We start from the raw sequence: 21,742 nt of genomic DNA, 5'->3' as shown, positions 1-21,742 counted from the left end.
TACAATAGGTAAAACACACTGTACCCTAAATGACAAGTGGTGGTACCAGTACACACACACACACACACACACACACACACACACACACACACACACACTCTCAATTGTATATAAATAAAAGTATTTAAGCACAAAAGTAATTACAGGTTTTCACAATCAAGTGGTATTAATTACCACAGATTCATAGATGTATGATAAAACCCTGTACAGTACAAGTGAAAACACCCTACCATGTCCTTATACTGTAAAACAGGTAATACATAGACATATAGGTACAAATATATAGTTGCAACATTTATTATCTTTTTAAAGGCAGGGTCTCACTGGTGCCCTGTAGCTTACTATGGAGATTGCACTGCCCTTGATCTCATAGAGATCCGACTGCCTCAGTCTTCAGAATAGTTAATAGTAAAGATGTGCATCACCATGAAAGGTGGCAACTGTTTTAAAGAAATGTACTAAGCTTAGTAGTGTTACTACACAAGACATACATTTTAACATAACTTGCTCTGAGAAAACTCTGGGTTTTTTTTTTTTAGGAAACAGTAAGCAATCAAAGGAAGAAAAGTAACTGGGTAAATTAGAGTGGGGCAGACTTTCCAAAACAGTTGTAAAACTGATGTTAAGTGGGTGAGAAATGGGAAAATGGCAAAGCAAAAGATGAGAAGATAGAAAGCTCACCAAAGCTTGAAGCTGGGAAAAGCTTATGAATGCATGATATAGCTGTATAGTTGGCAGAAAATCAATTTAGCAGAGACCAGGAGTGCTAGAGGGAGACCTGAGTTACACTGTGCTGTGAATACTGGTGAGAGGAAAGCAGCATGGCTCTGGGAAAATTGAGTTTATGAGATTAACTCCTTTAGGAGATAAACAGCAGAAATTACTGTCTATTGAAGATGCTTTGATGAACAGGTCAGAGAAAAGATGAGCATGGCAAGATGGCCAAGACCTGGAATAACTAATTTTCACATTTATTAGATATCCATGACTAGATTAAGATCAGAGATAGTTTTCAGGAGAAAGACTATCCTAAAATTTATTAGGATGAGTAATTAACTAGGGTTCTAGTACTGAGGAATTATAAACAAAGAACTAACATTGGCAATTAGGGGAAAATGGTATCTCAATTATGCTGCCTTAGCAAGCAAGAAGGAACAAGAAACCCCTGGCTAAAGCAGGGCCTCAGGATCTGAGATGGCTTTGGAAGTGAGCAGCAATGTCAAGGAAAATGAGATTATTATCTTTAGTATTAATCTGTCTACATATAGTATTGTGGAACAGGCATAAGGGTATTAGCAGACAGACGGTTCTAAATGTCTTGTATCTTAAACTGCTTCTGCTTCTCTTCCTGTAAAGTAGAGTAATGTTTATACCTAGTCTGCCTCTCAGGGATATCATGTTAATAAATGTTATGCCCATAAAATGCTGACTTTCTTTATATGTTGAAGTGCAAATTTTATATATGCAAATGATATAAAATTATTAGTTTATCATAAATTCTTATGATCAAGTTGTGGATGGCAGGAAAATAAATTCTCTGACATTATTCTTGTTCTTTTGAGTTATCTGTTTGAACCTTTACATGGTAGGCAAAGGAACAAATTAAAATCATATCACATGGGGTTGGGGATTTAGCTCAGTGGTAGAGCGCTTGCCTAGCAAGCCCAAGGCCCTGGGTTCAGTCCTCAGCTCTGAAAAAAAGAAAAAAAAATCATATCACATTAACTGGGCAAAGTTTTAAAATACATAGGACCAACTCATCAACTTACAAAGGAGAAGAATGTAAAAAGAAAAGAGTGTACTCTCATTACTACAGGAAAACTGGGCACAAATACTGCCAGTGCTGAGGATGAATAGGAGCAAAAGTCAGTCTAAGAGAAAGCACGGAGGAGGAGCAAGGGGTCTAGGCCTCTAGTCCTTTCATGTCTACAGCCTTTTCGGGAGAGGCATACACAGAAATGTGCACTACATAGAAACAATATTGTCATCTGCTCTCATCATGTTTGTTATTACTTTTCCATATTTTCTCACTGGATATATTATACATACTAACTTTCTGTCTATTTTTTATAATACTTTGAAATGCCTACATCGAGGGTGTGGATGTACTGAAGGCCCTGTATTCAATTCCCCAGCACAGTAAAGAAAAAAGGTTACATTTTACAGATTTTATTGTGTAAGTGGATATAGTTAGAAATATAAGGTTATAAAACAATAACTAAGAACTTTGAAAATTAAGTACTTTCCTTTATCATGTACCCTAAAAGGCAGAAACAAAAATCTCAACCTTTATTGAATTAAGGGTGCCACCAGGTTTCTTCTCTGAGATCAGGGAAACCATACATTCTAAGAAGGAGAATAATTCAAGCATACGTTATTAGTTTAGTGTTTTTAATGCTGTGATAAACACCATCACCAAAAGTAACTTGAGGAGGAAGGGGTTTATTGCCTCATAATTTGTAGTCCCTCATCCTGGGAAGCTGAGGCAGGAACTGAAGCTGAGCCATAGAGGAGTGCTGCCTATAGCTTGCTCCTCATGTTCCATTTCCTTCACTTTCCACCAAAACCACATCCCTGAGGGGGCATCACCCTCTGTGGCATGAGCCCACTAACTGCTCAAGCACTGATTAAGCCGATCTTGTGGGAGCATTTTCTCAGTTGAGGGTCCCTCTTCCCAAATGACTCTAGCTTGTGGAAAAAAAATATCCAAGACATTTGTTATCTGTTAAAGTCTTTTTCTTTGCATTCAGAACCAATCTTAGCCGTCACCTATCTTTGGCTGATGAGGCCATGGTATACGTGTGTTTATGTAAATCTGTGCGTGTGGGCCATCATCTGGGCATGGGATTATTGGTGATCTAAGAACCCTAGATGCCACAATGCTACCATTACTACAAAGATCTTTTAAGGGAGTCCTAGCACTGTGGAGGTCCTGGTAGCTTCCCAAGGGAAGCCAAATAGAAGCTGATTTTAAACCAGAAGCTCTGGCTATGTGTCTTTCTTACTTAAGTCAGTCATTCTTTTCCTAAACTAGAGTGATTACTCCAACCCCCTTTATATATTTCTAAAGATATTATGAGAAGGGCAAAGCCAGATTCTAGCTTTGTTACTGCAGTCGCCTCACAACTAGGCACCCACACAAACAGTGCAGGTGTGCACTGTGACCTAAAAAAAAAAACTCCGAAAGGATAAAGGGAAGTGGAAGGAATCTGATTAAACATAACAAAACGGAGGTTTCCCTAAAGTCAGAGTTTCAACTTCTCAGAAGGTTTATGGTCACCAATGGCAAGAGAGTGCTATGTGAAAAAACAGAGTCACTAGGGAATGAAGGTTTAACAACCTCCCAGCAAACAGCATGGAGGCACTGCCATGCAAGACCTCAAGGCTCTTAGTCTGGGATACTAAGCACTTACCATATGAAGGTGCTGGAGTTAGACCCATATATACTTGGCTACTGAACTTGAAGTAATTTCAAGTGGGCAGTAACTGAGTGGGGTACACAGGGCAGGAAGACCTTGGTTACGACGTATAATCAAAAGTAGTTCACCTCGTTACAGCCTAACACTTTCTGTTTCAGGTGAGTCCACCTTTTTCTCAGTTCAGATCTGGTGTTGTTAGAAGCGAAGATGTAGTTGATGGATTCATAAGACAGATCCCACACCTGCGATGGGGTCAGATTAAATGTTTCTGCTGCCAGTTGATATTCTTGAGAAAGGCTTGTTGCAAAAACACCTTTATCATCGGTCTGCCGGGTAAATGAGACCAGGTCAAGATAAGATGTTTTGTAAAATTCACTTTTTTGTGGTTCAGATCTTATTTTCCCATTTCAGGACTCTAAACAAGAACTTATAAATACACATTTGTAAAAAACTTGTTTATTTTAAAAGAAAAAAAAGACCAGAGTCCTGCATGTTAAAAGCACATAAAGAGTTTTTAAAGCATATTCGTGCCCAGGACTCATCCAAGGTCAAATAAAGCAAGAATCCTGTGGCAAGGATACTGGGCACCAGCATTTTTTCAGCTTCCCCAAATATTGCCCTACTGCTTTTCAGAACCAAATGGGAATCACCTGAGCCCTCTGCAGCCTCTCCTTCCCCATCCCCTTCTAGTTCTGCTACTGGGACATTTCCTTCAGGCACTCAGGGAAGGCAACCAGCAAGATAATAAATATGTGGCTTAATTCAATGTACTGAGTAAAAAGAAGCAGAAAGATAATACTTCTTACACAGATCACAGAAGGATGAGCAACGCTATACCAGAATCCAAAGTGATGCTGGTCATAAGAAGGAACTGTCTGGCTTTTGATGTTTGAGGTCAAACAAAGTTCTAGAAGAAAGGAGAAAATCCTCCTATTAAAAGCAAGTAAGTGAACTCATTCAGTGACCACCATGCAGATTCACAAGAAACCTTCCAAACTCTGCTGATTGAAGCAGTTTCATTACTGCACAAAATGTACTATTCATTACTTGTGAAGTTGTAGTTCTGAGCTGGGATGTACCTTGACAGAAGAGGGCCTACCCTGCCCATGCAAAGCTCTGCATTCGCCTCCAATACTACATAGAAACACAAAAGCATACTTCAGATAGTGCACTTGTACAGAGGTATGTGTTACTGCTGGGACTGCCACTATACCTGACAGGAAGTTACTGCTTTCTTCACAGTGACTTGCTTCCCTTGCTTTACCAAGATGGAAAGATTAGTGGCCTAGAATATAATCAGCTTGTCACAATCCTTCACAGGGCTTCACATCCACTGATTTTGGTTGGTTGTTTTAAGAAAAGGTCTGGCTATATATCCCTGGCTAGCCTGGAACTTACTATGTAGACCAGGCTGGCCTTGAACTCATAGAGATCCACCTGCTGCTGCAGCGCTGGGATTAAAAATACGCCGTCACGCCTGGCCTCACACTGACTTCTTTTGAGATGTAGTTTGGTCTTCTGATGAGTTCTTATAAAGGAAGCTGTCTACTTTGTTTACTCTTATTTTTAGCAAATGGCATAGTGACTGCCACAAAGTCATCATAAACTTTCACAAGCAAGTGTGCTATGGTCAGTTGGTATGGAAAAATAGGTTTACAATTTCCCTAATTTCTTAACGTGTTTTTTAATTTTATATGTCCAACATTTTGCCTATGTATGTCTCTTGTCACTTATATGCCTGGTGCCTGAGGAGGGAGGCCAGAAGATAGTGTTGATCCCTTGGAACTGAGGTTACAGAGAGTTGTGTGCTCCCATGTAGGTTCTGGGTATTGAACACGGGGTCCCTGGAAGAGCGCCATTGCTCTTAACCACACCACCTCTTCAGCACCAGTTTCCCTAGTTTTTGAGACAAGTTTCCCCTAAGTACTCTAGGATAGTCTCAAACTAGTAATCCTCCTGCCTTAGCCTCCTACATGGTAGGGTTATAAGCCTGTGCCACCATGCCTGGGTATAATTCTTAAGTAAATGTTATACATTTCCATAACATTAATTTTATATTTTTTACATTTATTTAGAGATAGGGAGAGAGAAAGAAAATGAGAGAGAAATAAAGAGATAGATAGAGAGAGAAAGAGAATGAATGAATGAATGAATGAGAGAGAGAGAGAAGAACCTGTGAGTCTTCAGATAGAACTCAGGACATCATGGTTGGCAGGATATTTGTGAACCATCTCACTGGACCTATGTGTTAATTTTATTATAGTCATCTTCAAAATTCTAAATGACCTTTATTTTTTTAAATTTTCTGTGTGTGAGTGCAGGCCCTTGAGGAGCCCAGAAGAGGGCACCAGATACTCGGAGCTGAAGAGACAGCTCAGTGCTCTCAACCACTGAGCCATCTTTCCAGCTGACCGAGTGACCTACCTTCCTTCCTTCCCTTCCTTTCCTTCCTTCCCTTCCTTCCCTTCCTCTCCCCTTCCTTCCTTCCCTTCCTTCCTTCCTTAGATTTATTAATTTATTATATATAAGTACACTGTAGCTGTCTTCAGACACCAAAAGAGGGCATCAGATCTCATTACAGATGGTTGTGAGCCACCGTGTGGTTGCTGGGAATTGAACTCAGGACCTCTGGAAGAGCAGTCAGTGCTCTTAACCGCTGAGTCAGCTCTCCAGCCCTGAACTTTATTTCGTAAATAAACAAAGCAACAACAAAACAGCAGAAGATTGAGTTCCCAGCACTAGGGACTGTAGCAGTCAGTACGATGGACACAGAGACAAAGACAGACAGAGAGATGGAGATAGAAAAAGGGAGAGAGAGAAAAAGAGGAAGAGGAGAAGGAGAGGACCAGGGAAACAGAGAGACAGAGAATAACAGTCAGAGATAAATAGAAAGACACACAGAGAGCTGCCCTCCTAAAACTTATCTTCTAATAGAATCTAAAAGTTCCACCACTTAATGAGACCAGAAAGCACACATACCATGTGTCTTATTTTGTAAATGTCTGAATTATAGAACAGTACCTTTCCACATAAATCTTGTAGTCCAGGGCCTGGAGAAAGAAGGGGCTAAAGGGTTATCTAGGCAACATGACATTCTAAGTCTTACCAAGAGGTATCCGGTGTTGCCTCACGAAGTTCACCTGATCCACTGACCCTGCCTCGGGGGTGTTGAGGAATGTTCCATGCCCAATTCTGTCAGGAAGCAGATCCAGCAACATCTGTGTTTCTTTTTCCTTATTTGGAATCTTCAGAAAAGTGATAAGAGGGGATCAGTGGCTTGTGCTGGTAACCGAGGTATTTTATTCTGCACGCTGAGCAGTGAATGCCAGGATTCTTAGAAAACATAATTACTGAACCCCTCTCAAACCTTCTTAGCTGTTTCAGTCATTTACAGCCTAATAATAATCTTAGGAAGTATGAACATAAAGAAGTAAAACCTAAAAAAGAATTTTCACACATAAAATAGAGACCCTGATTCTATATGTGTATACATGTGTTCACATACATTAGGAAAAAAGTAGAGAATTACATACTAAATTTAACGTCACCTCTTGGGAGGACTTCACATCCTTTTCCTTTGGTTCTGTAATCCCTTATACTTGAAATTTCTTCAGACATATAAAACTTTCAGTCAAAAAAGTGTTTTTGAAAACAATATTCACAATCTGGGATAGTGGAGGTAAGGGTGAAAATCTAACTTCATAAGACTCCATGGCCTCACATTTCTCTCAATGCGCTTATACTGTATATTGACAGGGTTATCCATGTACATACTATAATCATTTTCTCCTAGATGGACTGGAAGGCAAGTGACAAGAACATTTTTTTTTGGTGGGGGGTGGTTAGGCTACAGAAGCCCTGGAACTTAATCTGTAGATTAGGCTGGCCTTAAACTCAGAGATCTGCCTGACTCTGCCTCCTGAGTGCAGGTTAAAGGTCATCACTGTCCAGCTGGCCAGAACATTTTTTCGTTGTGAGCCTAGCCTTTAACGGCTGAGCCATCTCTCCAGCCCTGGCCAGATCATTTTAAAATGAACTATTTTATATGAATGCAGCGAATAAGAAACTAAGATACCAAGCAGGTTGTGATCCTGAGAACAGGCCAGAGATAACTGGTTACAAAATAATGGGAACCATAAAAACTTAGAAACTAATATTAAAGAAAACCATGTCTTAATGTTTTAATTAACATTTAAAAGTACTTCTAATTCCCCTTTTAAAAAATATCTTCTAGGGGCTGGGGATTTAGCTCAGTGGTAGAGCGCTTACCTAGGAAGCGCAAGGCAGGCCCTGGGTTCGGTCCTCAGCTCCGAAAAAAAGAACCAAAAAAAAAAAAATATATATCTTCTAAATTACCCTGGCACTTGGGAGGTGGAGGCAGAAGGAGCAAGGTGATTCTTGGCTACAAAGTGAATTCCAGGGCAGTCTGGGTTGCATGAGACCGTACCTCATAAAAAGAAAAGAAAAAATGTTTTCCAAGAGAGGCTTATTTCTCGTTACTGACAAACAACTCTGCTTTTAAAGTAGCCTGCCCTCTCCACTCTGTGACAGCACTTACCTCTGCAAGATGCAACGCCAACTTCAGGCCTGCTTTTTTAGCTTCTAAAAGAGGCTCCAAGAAGTCTTTTGCTTGTCCGATCTTGAAGATAAAACGAGGGTGTATAAGAATTCTGAGCATATTGAGGGATCTGGGGTTTTACCCCAATTAAGGGGTAAAATGATGACACATTGGTTTCTTTTGAACCTCTTGGTTATAGAGAGCTATAATGTTGGACACTTTAGGGAATACACCATGGAAAGGCTATCCCTGACCTTGAAAGTCCAGTACCAGTGAGCTGAGCTCAATATGTCAGTTGGATATGACAGGCCAAAATTTTTCTTTCTTTTTTCTTTTTAATATTTATTTATTAGTATACACCATACAGCTTTCTGCCTGCATTATGCCTGCGGGCCAGAAGAGGGCATCGGATCTCAATACGGATGGTTGTGAGCCACCATGTGGTTGTTGGGAATTGAACTCCGAACCTCTGGAAGAGTAGTCAGTACTTTTAACCACTGAGCCATCTCTAGTCCCAAAATTTTTATTTCTGAAAGACATGTATATAGATGTTTAGTATTATGGAGAACTCACTTGGTTTAGAAAGCTTCCATGATTAAAAAAAAAAAACCACATAAATAAATCACAAAACCAGACAAATATCAAAGACAGCTCACAAGAATTAATTGGCCCCAAGTAGCAAGACTTTTGTTTGAATCTTTCACTTAGGAAGCTCATGAAACCTTTCTATCTAGGGGTTTATGGCATAATTACACTCTTAACACCTTCTCTATTCATCATACACAGTGCAATTAACTCCTGCACATAGAGACTGTTACTAGTTATATTGTCTTTAGAAGAATGGAGAATGGTCTTATTCAATAATATCAACAATCTATTTTTATGGTATTTCTTTTTAAAACCCTTAAGAAGGCCATGCTATGTGTTCTGATGGTCTAGGGCAGAACAGGGCTTCATATGGCGTCTGCTGGACACCAACGCATACTATGATGCTCCAACCTAATCCTCCCCCACTGATTCTGCCGTTAGGAGAGACAATATCGTAACTTACAGTTGGATCTCCACTGAGGTCAAGGCCAAGAACTGTATCCTCAGCAGAGAGGAAGAACTCTTTAGCAAGTTTGACAGTCTCCTTGGCTACTGTCGGGCCACCTTTTCTGTCAATTGCCATCAAATACCTTTAATATAAGAAAAATACAGTTGATACGAACTTGGCAGGAAGATATTATGATCAAGAAATTCACAGATGAAGCCGGAGTAGGTGCATGTGTGCCTATAATCAAAGTATCTGGAAGGCGGAGGCAGAAAGATTATCCTTGGCTACAATGTGAGTTCAAGGTCAGCCTGGGATGCAAGAGAACTGTCTCAGAAAAACCAAACCAAAACAAAAACCTCTATCAATTTCAAACCAACTAATCCAAAAAAGGTTACCTTTAATAATCATATGCCTTCTCTTTACTCAACTGCTTCATTGAGATTACTTAGCACAAAACCACCAAGAGAGTAAAGGCAACTCAGAACCACAAAATTATCAGAAAATGGGTGGAGTTTGAGGCCAGTCTGGATCACATTAGACCATGTCTAGACCCTGTCTACATCAAAACAACACAACAACCCATCCACATTTGAAAAACTAGTAATGCATATAAAAAGACATTTCTGAACATTGCCAGGGAAAGAGTGGCTAACTACTTGGATGTGGTTTACTACATAAAGTAGTGAGTCTGGCCACTTGGATGTGGCTTACTATATAAAGTAGTGAGTCTAAGCACAACATTGTACTTTGATACACAGAACAAGACATGAATGCCTAAGTAGTATTGGTATCTAGCCTTCAAATTTCCAACTGTCTCACTTTTCTCCCATATCGTTGGTGGTGGTGGCAGTGGCAGTGGCAGCAGCAGTAGTGGTGTTGGTGGTGGTGGTGGTGGTGATGGTGTGTGTGTGTGTGTGTGTGTGTGTGTGTGTGTGTATTTAGTTTTAGTTTGAATCAGGACCTAAATGAAGTATATACTTTGTTAGTCACTGTATCTCCTATCTTTTTTTAAAGTGTATTTTATGTACGGGTGTGCACATGCTCATTGTAGGATGTACATTTTGAGTTCATGAAAGTCAGAAGATATTGGATGTGGTTTCTCAAGGACCTTTTGTCTGAAAAAGAATCTCATTGGCCTGGAACTTCCTCATGTAGGCCAAACTAGCTGGCCTATGAACTTCCAAGGATCTGCCTGTTTCCAACTCCTATCTTACCATCTCTAGGATTACAACATGGGCTTCTGGCTTTTCTTATAACATGGGTTCTAGGCATTTGAAGTCATGTCCTCATATTTGCTAGCCAAGTCTTACTAACCGAGCCATCTCCCCATCCTCTTACGTTTCTTTAAATCTAGCCAGTTCTCTCCCATTCTCATTTCCATCCTAACTCTTTTTGTATAATTTATTTGTTTAAAGAAAATAAGATTGCTTCTCCTACGAGGCTTCTCATGTCTGGATTTGTTGCATCTCTATTTTAAAATGCCCTCTTGTATTTTCTATAAATAAATAATTGGACCTAGTCTAGAAGCTTAATTAGACCAGATTTAGTTTTTGGCAAGAATAAATAAGTGATGAAGTATCATGGCACATGCAATAATCCCAGCACTTGGGAGGTAAAGGCAGGAGGACCAGGAGTTCAAGGACAACCTTGTCTATAGAGCAAGTTCCAGTTCCATCTGGGTTACTTGACCCTGTCTCAAAAGACATAACAATGTCAGAAGGCTGACTTTGTACTGGGGATGTAGCAGTGAGTCAACAACAAGGACCATGGGTGAGGAGGGGATTTGGGGGTCAGAAGCATGCTGAATAGACAGGTCAAGATGGCCTCCTTGAGGAAATAACAGCCAAATTGAAACCTGAACAATGAGCAGGTAGCTATGTAAGGACATGGTGGAAGGCATAAGTGCCAGTAAGTGCCACTGAGACGGATAGTGTTAGCCTGCAGGAGAGAGAGAGTAGGCCAATATGGACTAAAAGGAGTGGCTCAGACAGTGATTGAAGAGAGGCAGCCAGATCATGTGGGACTATGCAGGTAGCGATAAAAAGTCTACTTCAGCTTAACAACAGTGAGAAGCCATACTCAACGTGAGCAAAAATACTAGAATTTTACTGCCAGATGACTAATTCAGTATTGCACTCCCCCTTCAGCAACAAGGTTCTTGATTCTATTTATTTATATTGTAGGTAAAAATAGTTGATTTTTAAAAAAAATCCATCTTACCTTTATCAGGCAGTAAAATACCACATTCTGTTTTTTAAAAGGATATTGTTATTGACATACCATCTTCTTACCTAACGTCAATGTCTAAGTTTTCTTGTTTGCACTGTTTTATGCCTTCCAGTACGGATTCCACGTAAGTCTTCCTAGTCATGCCTTGGAAGAACACAGAGGAACACACGTGAAGACAGTGTCACCTATTTACTCCTTCAAACAGCGTCACTGAGTGAACACCACTGTATGCCGTGCTACAGCCTGGTTAAAGATGAATGACCTTTAGGGCAACTTTTTAAAAAATATTTTATCTTGTGTGAACGTGCACACGCACAGATGTGAATGAGCACCCACAGAGGCCAGAAGAGGCCTGGAGCGAGATTTACATGTTATGGTTAGTTACCTGATATGGGTGCTGAGAACCAAACTGGTCCTCTGCAAGAGCAGACAGGCTCTTAAATCCTGGGCCATCTCTCTGGTCCCCAAGGAGAAACATTTGAGTATAGTATTCTTTGTCACCTGTAGACTGAACCTGAGACAAATGCTCTTCCACTAGGCACAGACCTATTCCCTAAAAGATGCGGCCCAGGCTGGGTTCAAACTCATGATCCTTCAGCTTCTACCTCTTCAGAGTAACCTATCAGTAAGTGATATCACAACAGTTAATGATAACTGTATTTCAGTAACATTGAAAGGACAGAGCTAAAAAGGTGAAGAAAAGCCAAAATCAACTTTAGGGATAATAAGTGCTTTATAAAAATGTTCATAAGTAAACATAAAAGTAATTAAAGACAGAAAATGGGAGTCATAGATAGAGACCACAAGGAGAGAAGAGAGAAGGCGGTCTCCATGTGAGACGTGATGGGCTACGAGTCCATGACTGAGTGAAACACCCCTGAGGACAGACTGCTGGAGCAGAAAGAACCCAGGCAAGACTCAAACAGCAAGTGCTTATAAAAAGATAGATTAGGGTAATATGCCCAGTAATTGTTCTGAGGCTGATTAAATAAATCTAATAGTTTAGTTAAATTGTTTAGATTAACCGAATAGATAGTCCTCCTCTGGTGCCATTCACCTTGCCTTTGAGACAGACTCTCACTGGCAGAGGACCAAGCTGATGACTGGCTGTTTATCAAACGCCAGGAATTTGCCTGTCCCCATTTCCCTAGTGCTGAGGTTGCAAGAACACCATTCCCCGCCTTTTTACATGGGTTCTGGGTCTTGAATTCAGGTCCTCATGCTTGCCAAGCAAGTACTTTACCAACTGAGCCATCTCCCCATATGCTGTATCCTTTTCTTGAAGAAAACCTAAACAAGGAAGATCAGATTAAAAGAGGGACTACTTCCCAAATAGGTTTCATACTTATTCAAGAATAACTCATGAAGGCTGGACATCACTGTGGACCAGTAGTAGGTCACTGGCCTATAGTGTGAGAGGCACTAGACTTGAAACTCAGCTCCACACATACTTATGAGAAGCCACTTGAAGCATCGCTAATGTAAGATATTTGTTATTGAGTAATAGAAACAAATAGGAACCTTGTATGATCAGGACACATGGAAACAACAGGACATTCACCCAGGACTAATTCAATTTTACCAGTAGCATTTTCTCCTCTGGGAGTGCTCCTCAGCTCCAGGTACTTGACACCATCATCTGCAAACTCCTTAATGACATCTTTTGTGACCTGATAATAAAGGCAATGTACACAATATTGATAATCTATAGGAAGGTGCCTAATGAATGGCCAAGGGCTACAGTTTCATTTCATTTATTAAATTTCATTGGCAAAGCCTGACCAAAACCTCCCAGGTAGTAGGGATGCCTGCTGCTTTTTCCATTCTTAATACAGATTATGTCAGTTCATCAACAATTTCCTTGACCCTATTCTCATCTGAAAATGAGGTCTGCATAGCAGCCATTCTTTTCTTTTCCTTCCTTTCTTCTTTTCCTCTCCTCTTTTCTTTTTTTTCTTTTTTCTTTTTCTTTTTCTGAGACAGGGTCTCAGATATTCTAGGTGGGCCTTAAACTTACCTGATTCTCCTGCCTCTGCCTGCCTAGTGGCATACCTGGCTTTCTCTCCCTTCTTTAAACCATTCCAAGTGTTTATAATAACAGATAAAACCGAGTCAAAGCCATCGAGCTGCGATGAAATGTGTTTTGTGCTGGGGAATGGACAGACTGAAATAAACAGCACTGCTAATATGACCTTTAGACATTACTTGTGTGTCAGCTACGGTCATGGCTTAAGGTTCTTATGCAAGTTATTTAGGAACGCCTTGTATTTTTTCATCAAATTCTAGCAAAGCAAATTTTTTCTCTGAAGTTTTTGGGGAAATTCCCCTCAGGCAAGAAAGTGTGTGTTAAAGCAGAACTATCTAATTCCGTACACATTTTCCTTTCCTGCCATCAACCCTAAGAAATATCAAATGTAGACGGGAAAAGGACCAGACTGAGGTTCCCACAGGTCTGTCCTAGTCACCTTCAGCCGTTACATCAATCCTAACCTTTGACTGTGTGCAAGGACGGTGTCTAACAAAGGAATAAGCGTTGGCTGATTCCACAGACAATGCCTAACAGGATGGTACCTAGAAGAGTCATAGCAATACAGTGTCTGCACCCACTTTTTTTCCCTTATGAAAACCAAAAACGATTCCCCCCCGACCCCTTTTGTTTTTCCAAAATAAGGTTTCTCTGCATAGCCCTGGCTGTCCTGGAACTAGCTCTGTAGATCAGGCTGGCCTCAAACTCACAGAGGTCCACCCGCCTCTGCCTCCCCAATGCTGGGATTAAAGGTGTGTGCCACTACTGCCTGGCCCAAAAAGGATTTTTTTGTTCTAGTTTTTCAGGACAGTGTTTCCCTGTGTAGCCCTGAGTGTCCTGAAATTCAATTTGAAGACGAGGCTGTTCTCAAACTCAGAGATCCATCTGCCTCTGCCTACCAAGTACTGGGATTAAAGACATGCACCAACATGCTCAGCCCTCGACCTTTATTTTGCTTTTGAGATAAGGTTTCAAAATTTAGTCTAGGGGGGTTGGGGATTTAGCTCAGTGGTAGAGCGCTTGCCTAGCAAGCACAAGGCCCTGGGTTCAGTCCCCAGCTCCGAAAAAAAAAAATTTAGTCTAGGCTGGCCTTGAACTCACAATACAATGCTTCTGCCTCAGTCACTTGAATGCTGAGATCACAAGTATCCACCATTATACCTGGCCATACTTAATCACTTTAAGTCTGTTTTCATCTGGAAAAGGAACAAAAAATTTACCTCAAGAAAGTTGCACCAAGTGCCACATCTAGTACATTATAGAGGTGTTTTGTTTGTTTTGAGATAGGATCTTACTCGATGGTCTGAAACTCACTGCATAGACCAGGTTGACTTCAAACTCACAGAGATTCACCTGCCTCTGCCTGTCAAATGCTAGGACTAAAGGTGTGCGCCACCATACAAGACCCTTGTAGAGCACCTTATTTTTCTTACATATTTCAGTCCTGACTCATTTACATTACACATAGGTCATCTTGACCAGGGTTTACACAAACCCCGTGTCTTCATTAGGGTTTCTATTGCTTTGATAAAACACTATGACTAAAGGAAGCTTGGTGATAAAAGGATTTAAGCTTACAACCATCAATTCATGTTCTATCACTGAGAGAAGTCCAGGTGGGAGCCTGGAGGTGGGTAGAGACTAAGGAGAAGCCATGGAGTGCTGCCTACTGGCTTGCTTCTCATGGTCTGCTCGGCAGAGGTACACTGTCCATGGCGGGCTAGGCCCTGCCACACAAATAATTAACCAAAACTACCCAGTAGACTTTGCCTCAGACCAATCTTATGGACACATTTTACCAATGAAGATTCCCTCTTTCCACGTCTGTCAAGGTTTATGTCAAGTTGTCAAAAACAAGCCAGGATGACCCACAATCTCACAACTTTAGCAAATGATCTCTTAGTCTTAAAGATGTTCATGTAATATATGGCTACTTCACTGTTATCACCTGTAGATGCCTGTGCCACCAGTACTAAAGCAAATGCATAGAATCTTTACGTCTCATCTCATTTAAGAGCTTTCCACCAACCTTCGATCTGAAACAAAGTGAAGCAGGTGAACATAGCATTACTCTACTCATAGTACATCAAACTCTCAAAACCTAGAACTTCACCATCTTCCCTGTGATATCCACTAATAGAGTAAGAGCTGAGCTCTTGTGGTAGGCTGTGCTCCCTGGTATCTGCTGAACAGATAATGAGACTGTATCATTTGGGATGTCTATAAACCCTACCTCTGTGTCCAACAGAGAGCCGTGGCTCCATCTACCGACAAAGCCACAGGAGCAGGGGCTGTGTTTGTGTCTCTTTATCCCCATGCATTTGAGAGTGACTGAGACGCTGGGAGTATACACTCAACTTGTACTGAGCAGATTACTACTTTCATGACAATTCTTTTAAAAATCAGCGTAAGGCATTGGCCTAAGAACTAATGTAAAGTCTGTTGTTGTTTAAAAAACATGAAGAAGTGAGTGAAAGGAAAAAGGAGGAAGTGAGGAAATTATTAAATTATCGAAGTTAATTCTTCTCTATAAGAAAATCAATACAATCGACATGTTTATTCCAAGGAGGAAAAAAATCCTGACTACTTCAAAGTTAATTCTCCAGACACAAATTGTATTTTTTGTTTTGTTTTTTTTGGCCCTCAGGTATGATAAGGATCAAACCAAACCCAGGGGCTCTTTATTCTAGGCAAGCCCTCTACCTACCAATGAACTACTTACCTTGCCCTATTTTGTCCTTTTCTGTATCTGACTCCTTCTTTCCTTTCCTGGGCATGCCTTTCTCCCCCTTTCTCCCCCTTCCTCCCCCTTCCCTCCCTCTTCCTTCTCTCTTGGTGTCAATCTTGCTATACAGTCCAGATTGACCTGGACTTGTGGTCTTCTCGAGTGCTGGATTATAGGCATGTGTCACAGTTTCTCTTACTGACCTGGTGGTGAATCCCAGCATTTGAAAGGTGGAGACAGGGTTGGGGATTTAGCTCAGTGGTAGAGCACTTGGCCCTGGGTTCAGTCCTCAGCTCCGAAAAAAAAAAAGAAAAAAAAGAAAAAAAAAGAAAGAAAGGTGGAGACAGGAAGACTAGGAATGCAAGGCCAGCCTCAACTACAGGAGAATATGAGACCAGTCTGGGCTCCATGGAAAAGAAGGGAGAGAGGAACAGATAAGAACATAATGGCTATCTGAGGACAAATAGTCCTCTTTTTTGAAAATTTATTTTTATTTTGTGTGCACAAATATTTTTCCTGCACATATGTCTGTGTACCATGTGTGTGCAGTGCCACAGAGATCAGAAGAGAATATCAGATGCCTGGAACTGAAGTTACAAGCAGGACCCTACATGGTGCTGGGAATCAAATCCAGGTCCTCTGCTAGAGCCAGTGAGCACCTCTCCAGCTTCCAGCTATTTCTTATGACATGTCCTATATGGAAAACGGGTCAGGCTTTCACAAGATTCTGATCTTGGTTCTTTCCTTACTTCCCCCTTTTCCCTTCTATCCACTTCCTCGTTTTAAAACAACAGACTTTACATTAGCTCTTAGGCCAATGTCTTACACTGATTTTTAAAAGAGTTGTCATGAAAAAAAAATCTGTAAATTAACAGAAAAAGGAAAAAATAAAGAGAAAGAGAGAGAAAGAGAAACTGGGGTGGGGGGGGAGGGAGCATTTTCATCAGAGTGTTGATGATAGGAAAAGGCCATAGGCAACATTAACCGTGCACTGCTTTGAAAAGTCAGACTGTTCTAACCCTCCTCCGTGTCTCACCATCAGGATGTCCTCAGCACTAGTAGTAAGCTGATGAATAACTTGGAACATCTGGAAACATCTACAAATGAAACAAATGTTTTAATACACATTTGTCAACAAAAACTTGTTACTCAAGAAAAACTCTCAGAATGGAATTAATTAGTAAATTTGAAGTTAATAGTAAGTATATATTTATTTACTTATTTTAAGGAAGAGCAGCCAGTGCTCTTAACCGCTGAGCTGTCTCTCCGGCGTAAATATATATTTAAATTTACAAAGAACTACAGGATACTCTTCTTTTCAAAATTACATTGATCTAGAAAGACAATTTAAAAGCTAAAATAATATATTATTTATTTATATTGAAAAGTATGAAATAATCATTCCTATTCTTTAATCCTGCCAGGATAGCAAATAGAGAAAAATCAATCTGTCTTTATTTTCAAATCTAAGAAGCAACTCAATATGACATATAAATCATTAAACCTATTGTCAGTAGTGTGACAGTTGGAAAAATGGTGTATGTTATGTTGTATATTTCATGCCAGATGTCTACCCTATTTAAGTATCAAATATCTGATTTTTACATATTATAATCTCAAAATACAGACAGACAAAAACTCCTACATCCTCCCCAAGCTTACTCTTCTAAAGTCCTTTTCTTTCCCTTGTCAATCATTGTCATGTGACCATGAACTTGAAGATGTGGCTTCTTGGCTATTAATTTCCTCATGGTACTGGAACTAATGGAGCCATTCAAGTGGGCGTGAAGCTCCTAAAAAAGAGTACAATCAGTAAAACGTTAACAAGTATCTATTAGATTCATGGCCTCATACCAGGCTCTGGTTGCCTGGTTCCTAATTGTAGTTTATACTAGGTAAGCTACTTGATTTAGGTATATGCCTTCTATAATTTCTACCAATAAACTTTACTTTTCTTCTGTGGAAAATGATATAACAGCCATTATACAACAACAAGAATTATGTAGTTAATTCTTACCACTTTTGGCAATTGCATGTAAAAGTCTGTCTTCCGTGCCCACTGCTGTCTGGCCTCCATCACTTTAGTAGAAGGAAAGTTTCTCTTGGATTTTATTCTTGGCTTGGACAATACAACTTACAAAATCATAATTTCTGAGGTGCTGGACTTTCTTCAGATTGCCATATTTTAAGAAGACTTGCTCTATGTGTAGCTTTCGGATCACTTTCACCTATACTAACAAATATAACTATTTTCAGATCTTCCATAGGAAACAGAAACACCACTGCTGATATCTTCTTTTTACACCCCCCCCCCACTCCCCAGCTCCCACTAAGTTAAACAAAGATTACTTAGGTGTGTCTGCTGTGGGGAAATGACTAGTAAAAAATACGAACAAGAAAAAAAGGAAAACTGAAAATCCAGAGTTCGTCTGTTCCTTTAACCCTTATCTACTGGGTAAGGTCAGGTTAACCTGCACACATAACATATATTTGCTTTCACAAGAAAACAGTTTTCATTTCGAAGTCTATGTTGCACAAACACGTTCCTTAAATGGGCTGGGTTCTGTCAGGACCAGATCCTGTCTCTGGATGGTGCCTAGTACTTGCTGTCTCCTGTCTCAGCTCCTCCTGGGTAGACTGGATACCTTTATTAACATACCTTCCACTCACTGAATCATTCTGCCACAGAATCTGCTCTTCTAAGATCACTAATGAGTTCCTAATACCAAAACAACATTTTCCAATAACCAAATCTTCATAGAAACTTTGTCTTGACCCAGTGGGACTCCAAAACACATACTCTCAGCCCTTACATACTACTGCTCTGAGTTAATCATTCTTAAAGTCATTCTAATTTCCTTCCCTAATCCAGGCGGACACCAAATTAGTAAATGATAAGATTTCTACATATCTCTGGGAGTGTTTTCTTATTGATATCTCCTAGGCACACAATGTAGAAACTTTCTTTAAAACTCCAACCTGGGTTGCTTCCTTTAAAAAAAGCGAACTCAACACCACCACAGCGGGCATACTCCATACCACATAAGAACCACGGAATCTTGGAAGTGGAGGGGAGTGTCATTTTATAAGTGAAGACATGCTGAATACTTTACTCATTGTAGACCTAGCACAGAACTTAGAACGCGGGAGACTCAATAGCATGTACGGGGGCAGGAGGTTAAACTATCGGTAATTATCTTTAAAGCTGTAAAGCACTTTCCATGTGGCCTAATTTAAGATTTAAATGAGTCCTCCTCGCAACGAGAACATTCAATAAAGGAAAAACTGTTACTTTCGTGCAAGGAACAATCTATTCTTGACTGCTAAAGATACGAAATGCTGGTCCTCTTTTGCCGGATCAAAAGGATATCAGGTTGTCAGCCTCCGACTCACCTGAAAATGTTCTCAAATACGAGGACCTATACAAGGTTGTTCTCTATAGAAAATGCCTGTACAAAGTGGTAACCTGAACTCCCCAAACGCTAGCTGTTAAGTAAGCAGAGGGCGTGTTCGCGGGAAAATGTAATTTGGAAGGAAAAAAAATGTCAAAAAGTCTCTCGCGGTTTTTGGCTGACAGCGATTTGCCCGGAAGTGACGCACCCGGAAGCGGGAGAGCTGGAGTTCGGTGAACGTTCTGTGTAGAGAATTGCGGAGCGCCTTCTGGTCATGGGCCCGCGAAGCCGCCAGCGCCGGACGGGGACGGTTCAGAGCACCAATGACAGCAGCTCCCTCAGCAAGCGATCGCTAGCCGCACAAGGGTACGTGAGCGATGCCTTCGCGCCGCTGCTGGTCCCAGGGATCGTGCGGCGCACGCCGCTTATCCACCGCGGCTATTACGTGCGCGCGCGCGCCGTGCGTCACTGCGTGCGCGCCTTCCTCGATCTCACTGGCGCGATCCGGTCCCCGACCAGAGCACAGATCCTGTCCCTGGGCTCAGGTTCCGACTCGCTTTATTTTCGTCTGAAAGCTGCGGGCCTGCTGACCCGAACTGCTGTCTGGGAGGTGGACTTTCCGGACGTGTCTCGGCTCAAGGCGAAGAGGATCGAGGAGACCCCGGAGCTGTGCGCGCAGACCGGTCCTTTCAAGATCGGGGACTCAGCGTCAACTCTGTGCTTTGAGAGCTCGGACTACCGCATCCTGGGCGCTGACTTGCGGGAGCTCCAGCGATTGGGCGAGGCCCTGGACAGTGCTGGCCTGGACGCCACCTCCCCAACGCTGATCCTGGCCGAGGCGGTGCTGACCTACCTGGAGCCTTCCAGAGCTGCAGCCCTCATCGCCTGGGTTGCCCAGCGTTTCCCCAACGCCCTTTTTGTGATCTATGAGCAGATGAAGCCGGGTGATGCCTTCGGGCAAATCATGCTGCAGCACTTTCAGCGGTTGAACTCACCCCTGCATGGACTGGAACTCTTTCCGGACGTGGAGGCCCAGCGCCAGCGCTTCCTACAAGCTGGCTGGACTACTTGCAGCGCCCTGGACCTGAACGAGTTCTATCGCCGCCTTATCCCTGCAGATGAGCGCCGGCGAGTTGAGACACTTGAGCCCTTTGATGAATTTGAGGAGTGGCATCTGAAGTGTTCCCACTATTTCATCCTGGCAGCATCTAGGGGAGATATTCTGTCAGAAACTCCAGTGTTTCTGCCCTCGGAAGCTTCTTTTCAGATAGATCCTGCTTTGCCTTCAGGGTTTCTTTCTGCCAGTGTAGTCACTAGCGACCACCAGCACTCAAGTCTGCAGAGATATGGCCACACCTCTGTTCTCTTGAGCCCTGGCATTATTTTCAGTGCAGGAGGCTTTGGAGAACAAGAGGGCCGACACTGCCGGGTGAGCAGGTTTCACTTGCTCTCGAGATCCTGTGACTCTGAATGGAAAGGCTGCCAAATAAGTACTTTGGGGACTGAAGGCCAGTGGGATGGACGCCTTTATCACACCATGACAAGGCTTTCAGATACTCGGGTTCTGGTTCTTGGAGGGAGACTATCCCCAGTAAATCCAGCCTCTGGGGCTCTCCAACTTGATATATACAAAAGTGAGGATAATTGCCCCGAGGGCCAAAATGTAGTGGTAACAAAGGCTGCCTTGGAAGAAGGGTCCATGTTGTCATGTTGGAGGCATTCAACAACCGAAGTATACTATCAGAATCAAAGATATTTATTTGTGTATGGTGGTCGAAGTGTGACGGATCCTGTACTAAGTGACTGTCGTTTTCTACATGTAGAGACAATGGCTTGGGTCAGAATCCCAGTACAAGGCTCATCACCCGAAGGTCGGCATTCCCACAGCGCCTGCAGTTGGCAAGGGGGAGCACTTATCGCTGGAGGTCTTGGGGCTTCTGAGGAACCGTTGAGTTCTGTATTCTTTCTCAGACCAGTATCCTCTGGATTCCTCTGGGAATCAATACATATCCAGCCCTCCATTACCCCAAGGTACTCTCACACTGCTCATGTATTTAATGGAAAGCTGCTTCTGGTTGGAGGGGTCTGGATTCATTCCTCCTCAGTTCCTGGAGTGACTGTTATCAGTTTGACTACAGGGTTGAGCTCCGAGTATCAGATTGACACCGCGTCTGTGCCATGGCCATTAATGTTGCACAACCACAGCAGTGCCCTCCTTCCTGAAGAGCAGCAGCTCCTGCTTATTGGAGGCGGAGGGAACTGCTTTTCCTTTGGTACTTACTTCAACCCCCACACAGTGGGATTAGATCTTTCCTCCTTAGGTTTAGGGCAATAAAGACTGGACTTGATATATTCAG

At 41.8% G+C, this 21,742-nt stretch overlaps 2 protein-coding genes across 20 annotated transcripts; one reads left to right on the top strand and one right to left on the bottom strand.

Annotated features, from left to right (window-relative positions):
* Window positions 1–2,153: 2,153 nt before the first annotated feature.
* Window positions 2,154–19,836, bottom strand: Mapda (N6-Methyl-AMP deaminase). 19 transcript variants are annotated; one of them, XR_015682917.1, is made up of 12 exons: window positions 19,387–19,830; window positions 18,011–18,226; window positions 17,656–17,786; window positions 17,030–17,090; window positions 12,825–12,912; window positions 11,305–11,386; window positions 9,029–9,155; window positions 7,978–8,058; window positions 7,689–7,866; window positions 6,526–6,664; window positions 4,226–4,326; window positions 2,154–3,745 (listed from the first exon to the last, which is right to left on the bottom strand). XR_015682917.1 is itself a non-coding variant. In NM_001014047.2 (11 exon segments), coding segments are annotated over 10 exon segments (1,083 nt in total). In that variant the 5' UTR covers window positions 18,071–18,221; window positions 19,387–19,836; the 3' UTR covers window positions 2,154–3,532.
* On the top strand, window positions 19,609–21,733 carry Lcmt2 (leucine carboxyl methyltransferase 2). Its single transcript, NM_001011956.1, is given in 1 exon segment — window positions 19,609–21,733. A coding segment is annotated over 1 exon segment (2,061 nt). The 5' UTR covers window positions 19,609–19,659; the 3' UTR covers window positions 21,721–21,733.
* The last annotated feature ends 9 nt before the right edge of the window (window positions 21,734–21,742 follow it).

Source organism: Rattus norvegicus, chromosome 3 (assembly GCF_021556685.1).
Source record: "Rattus norvegicus strain SHRSP/BbbUtx chromosome 3, alternate assembly SHRSP_T2T, whole genome shotgun sequence".
NCBI classification, from domain to species: Eukaryota; Metazoa; Chordata; class Mammalia; order Rodentia; family Muridae; genus Rattus; species Rattus norvegicus.
This window is presented reverse-complemented; position numbering and strand designations above follow the sequence as displayed.

Coding starts and splice junctions, on each gene's coding strand:
- Mapda (XM_087652021.1), bottom strand. CDS start 18,070: ATGGAGGCCAGACAGCAGTGGGCACGGAAGACAGACTTTTACATGCAA. Junction 8,059..9,028: donor ACCTCAGTGGAGATCCAACT/GTAAGTTACGAT, acceptor TTTATCTTCAAG/ATCGGACAAGCAAAAGACTT. Junction 3,746..4,225: donor CTCATCCTTCTGTGATCTGT/GTAAGAAGTATT, acceptor TTTACCCGGCAG/ACCGATGATAAAGGTGTTTT.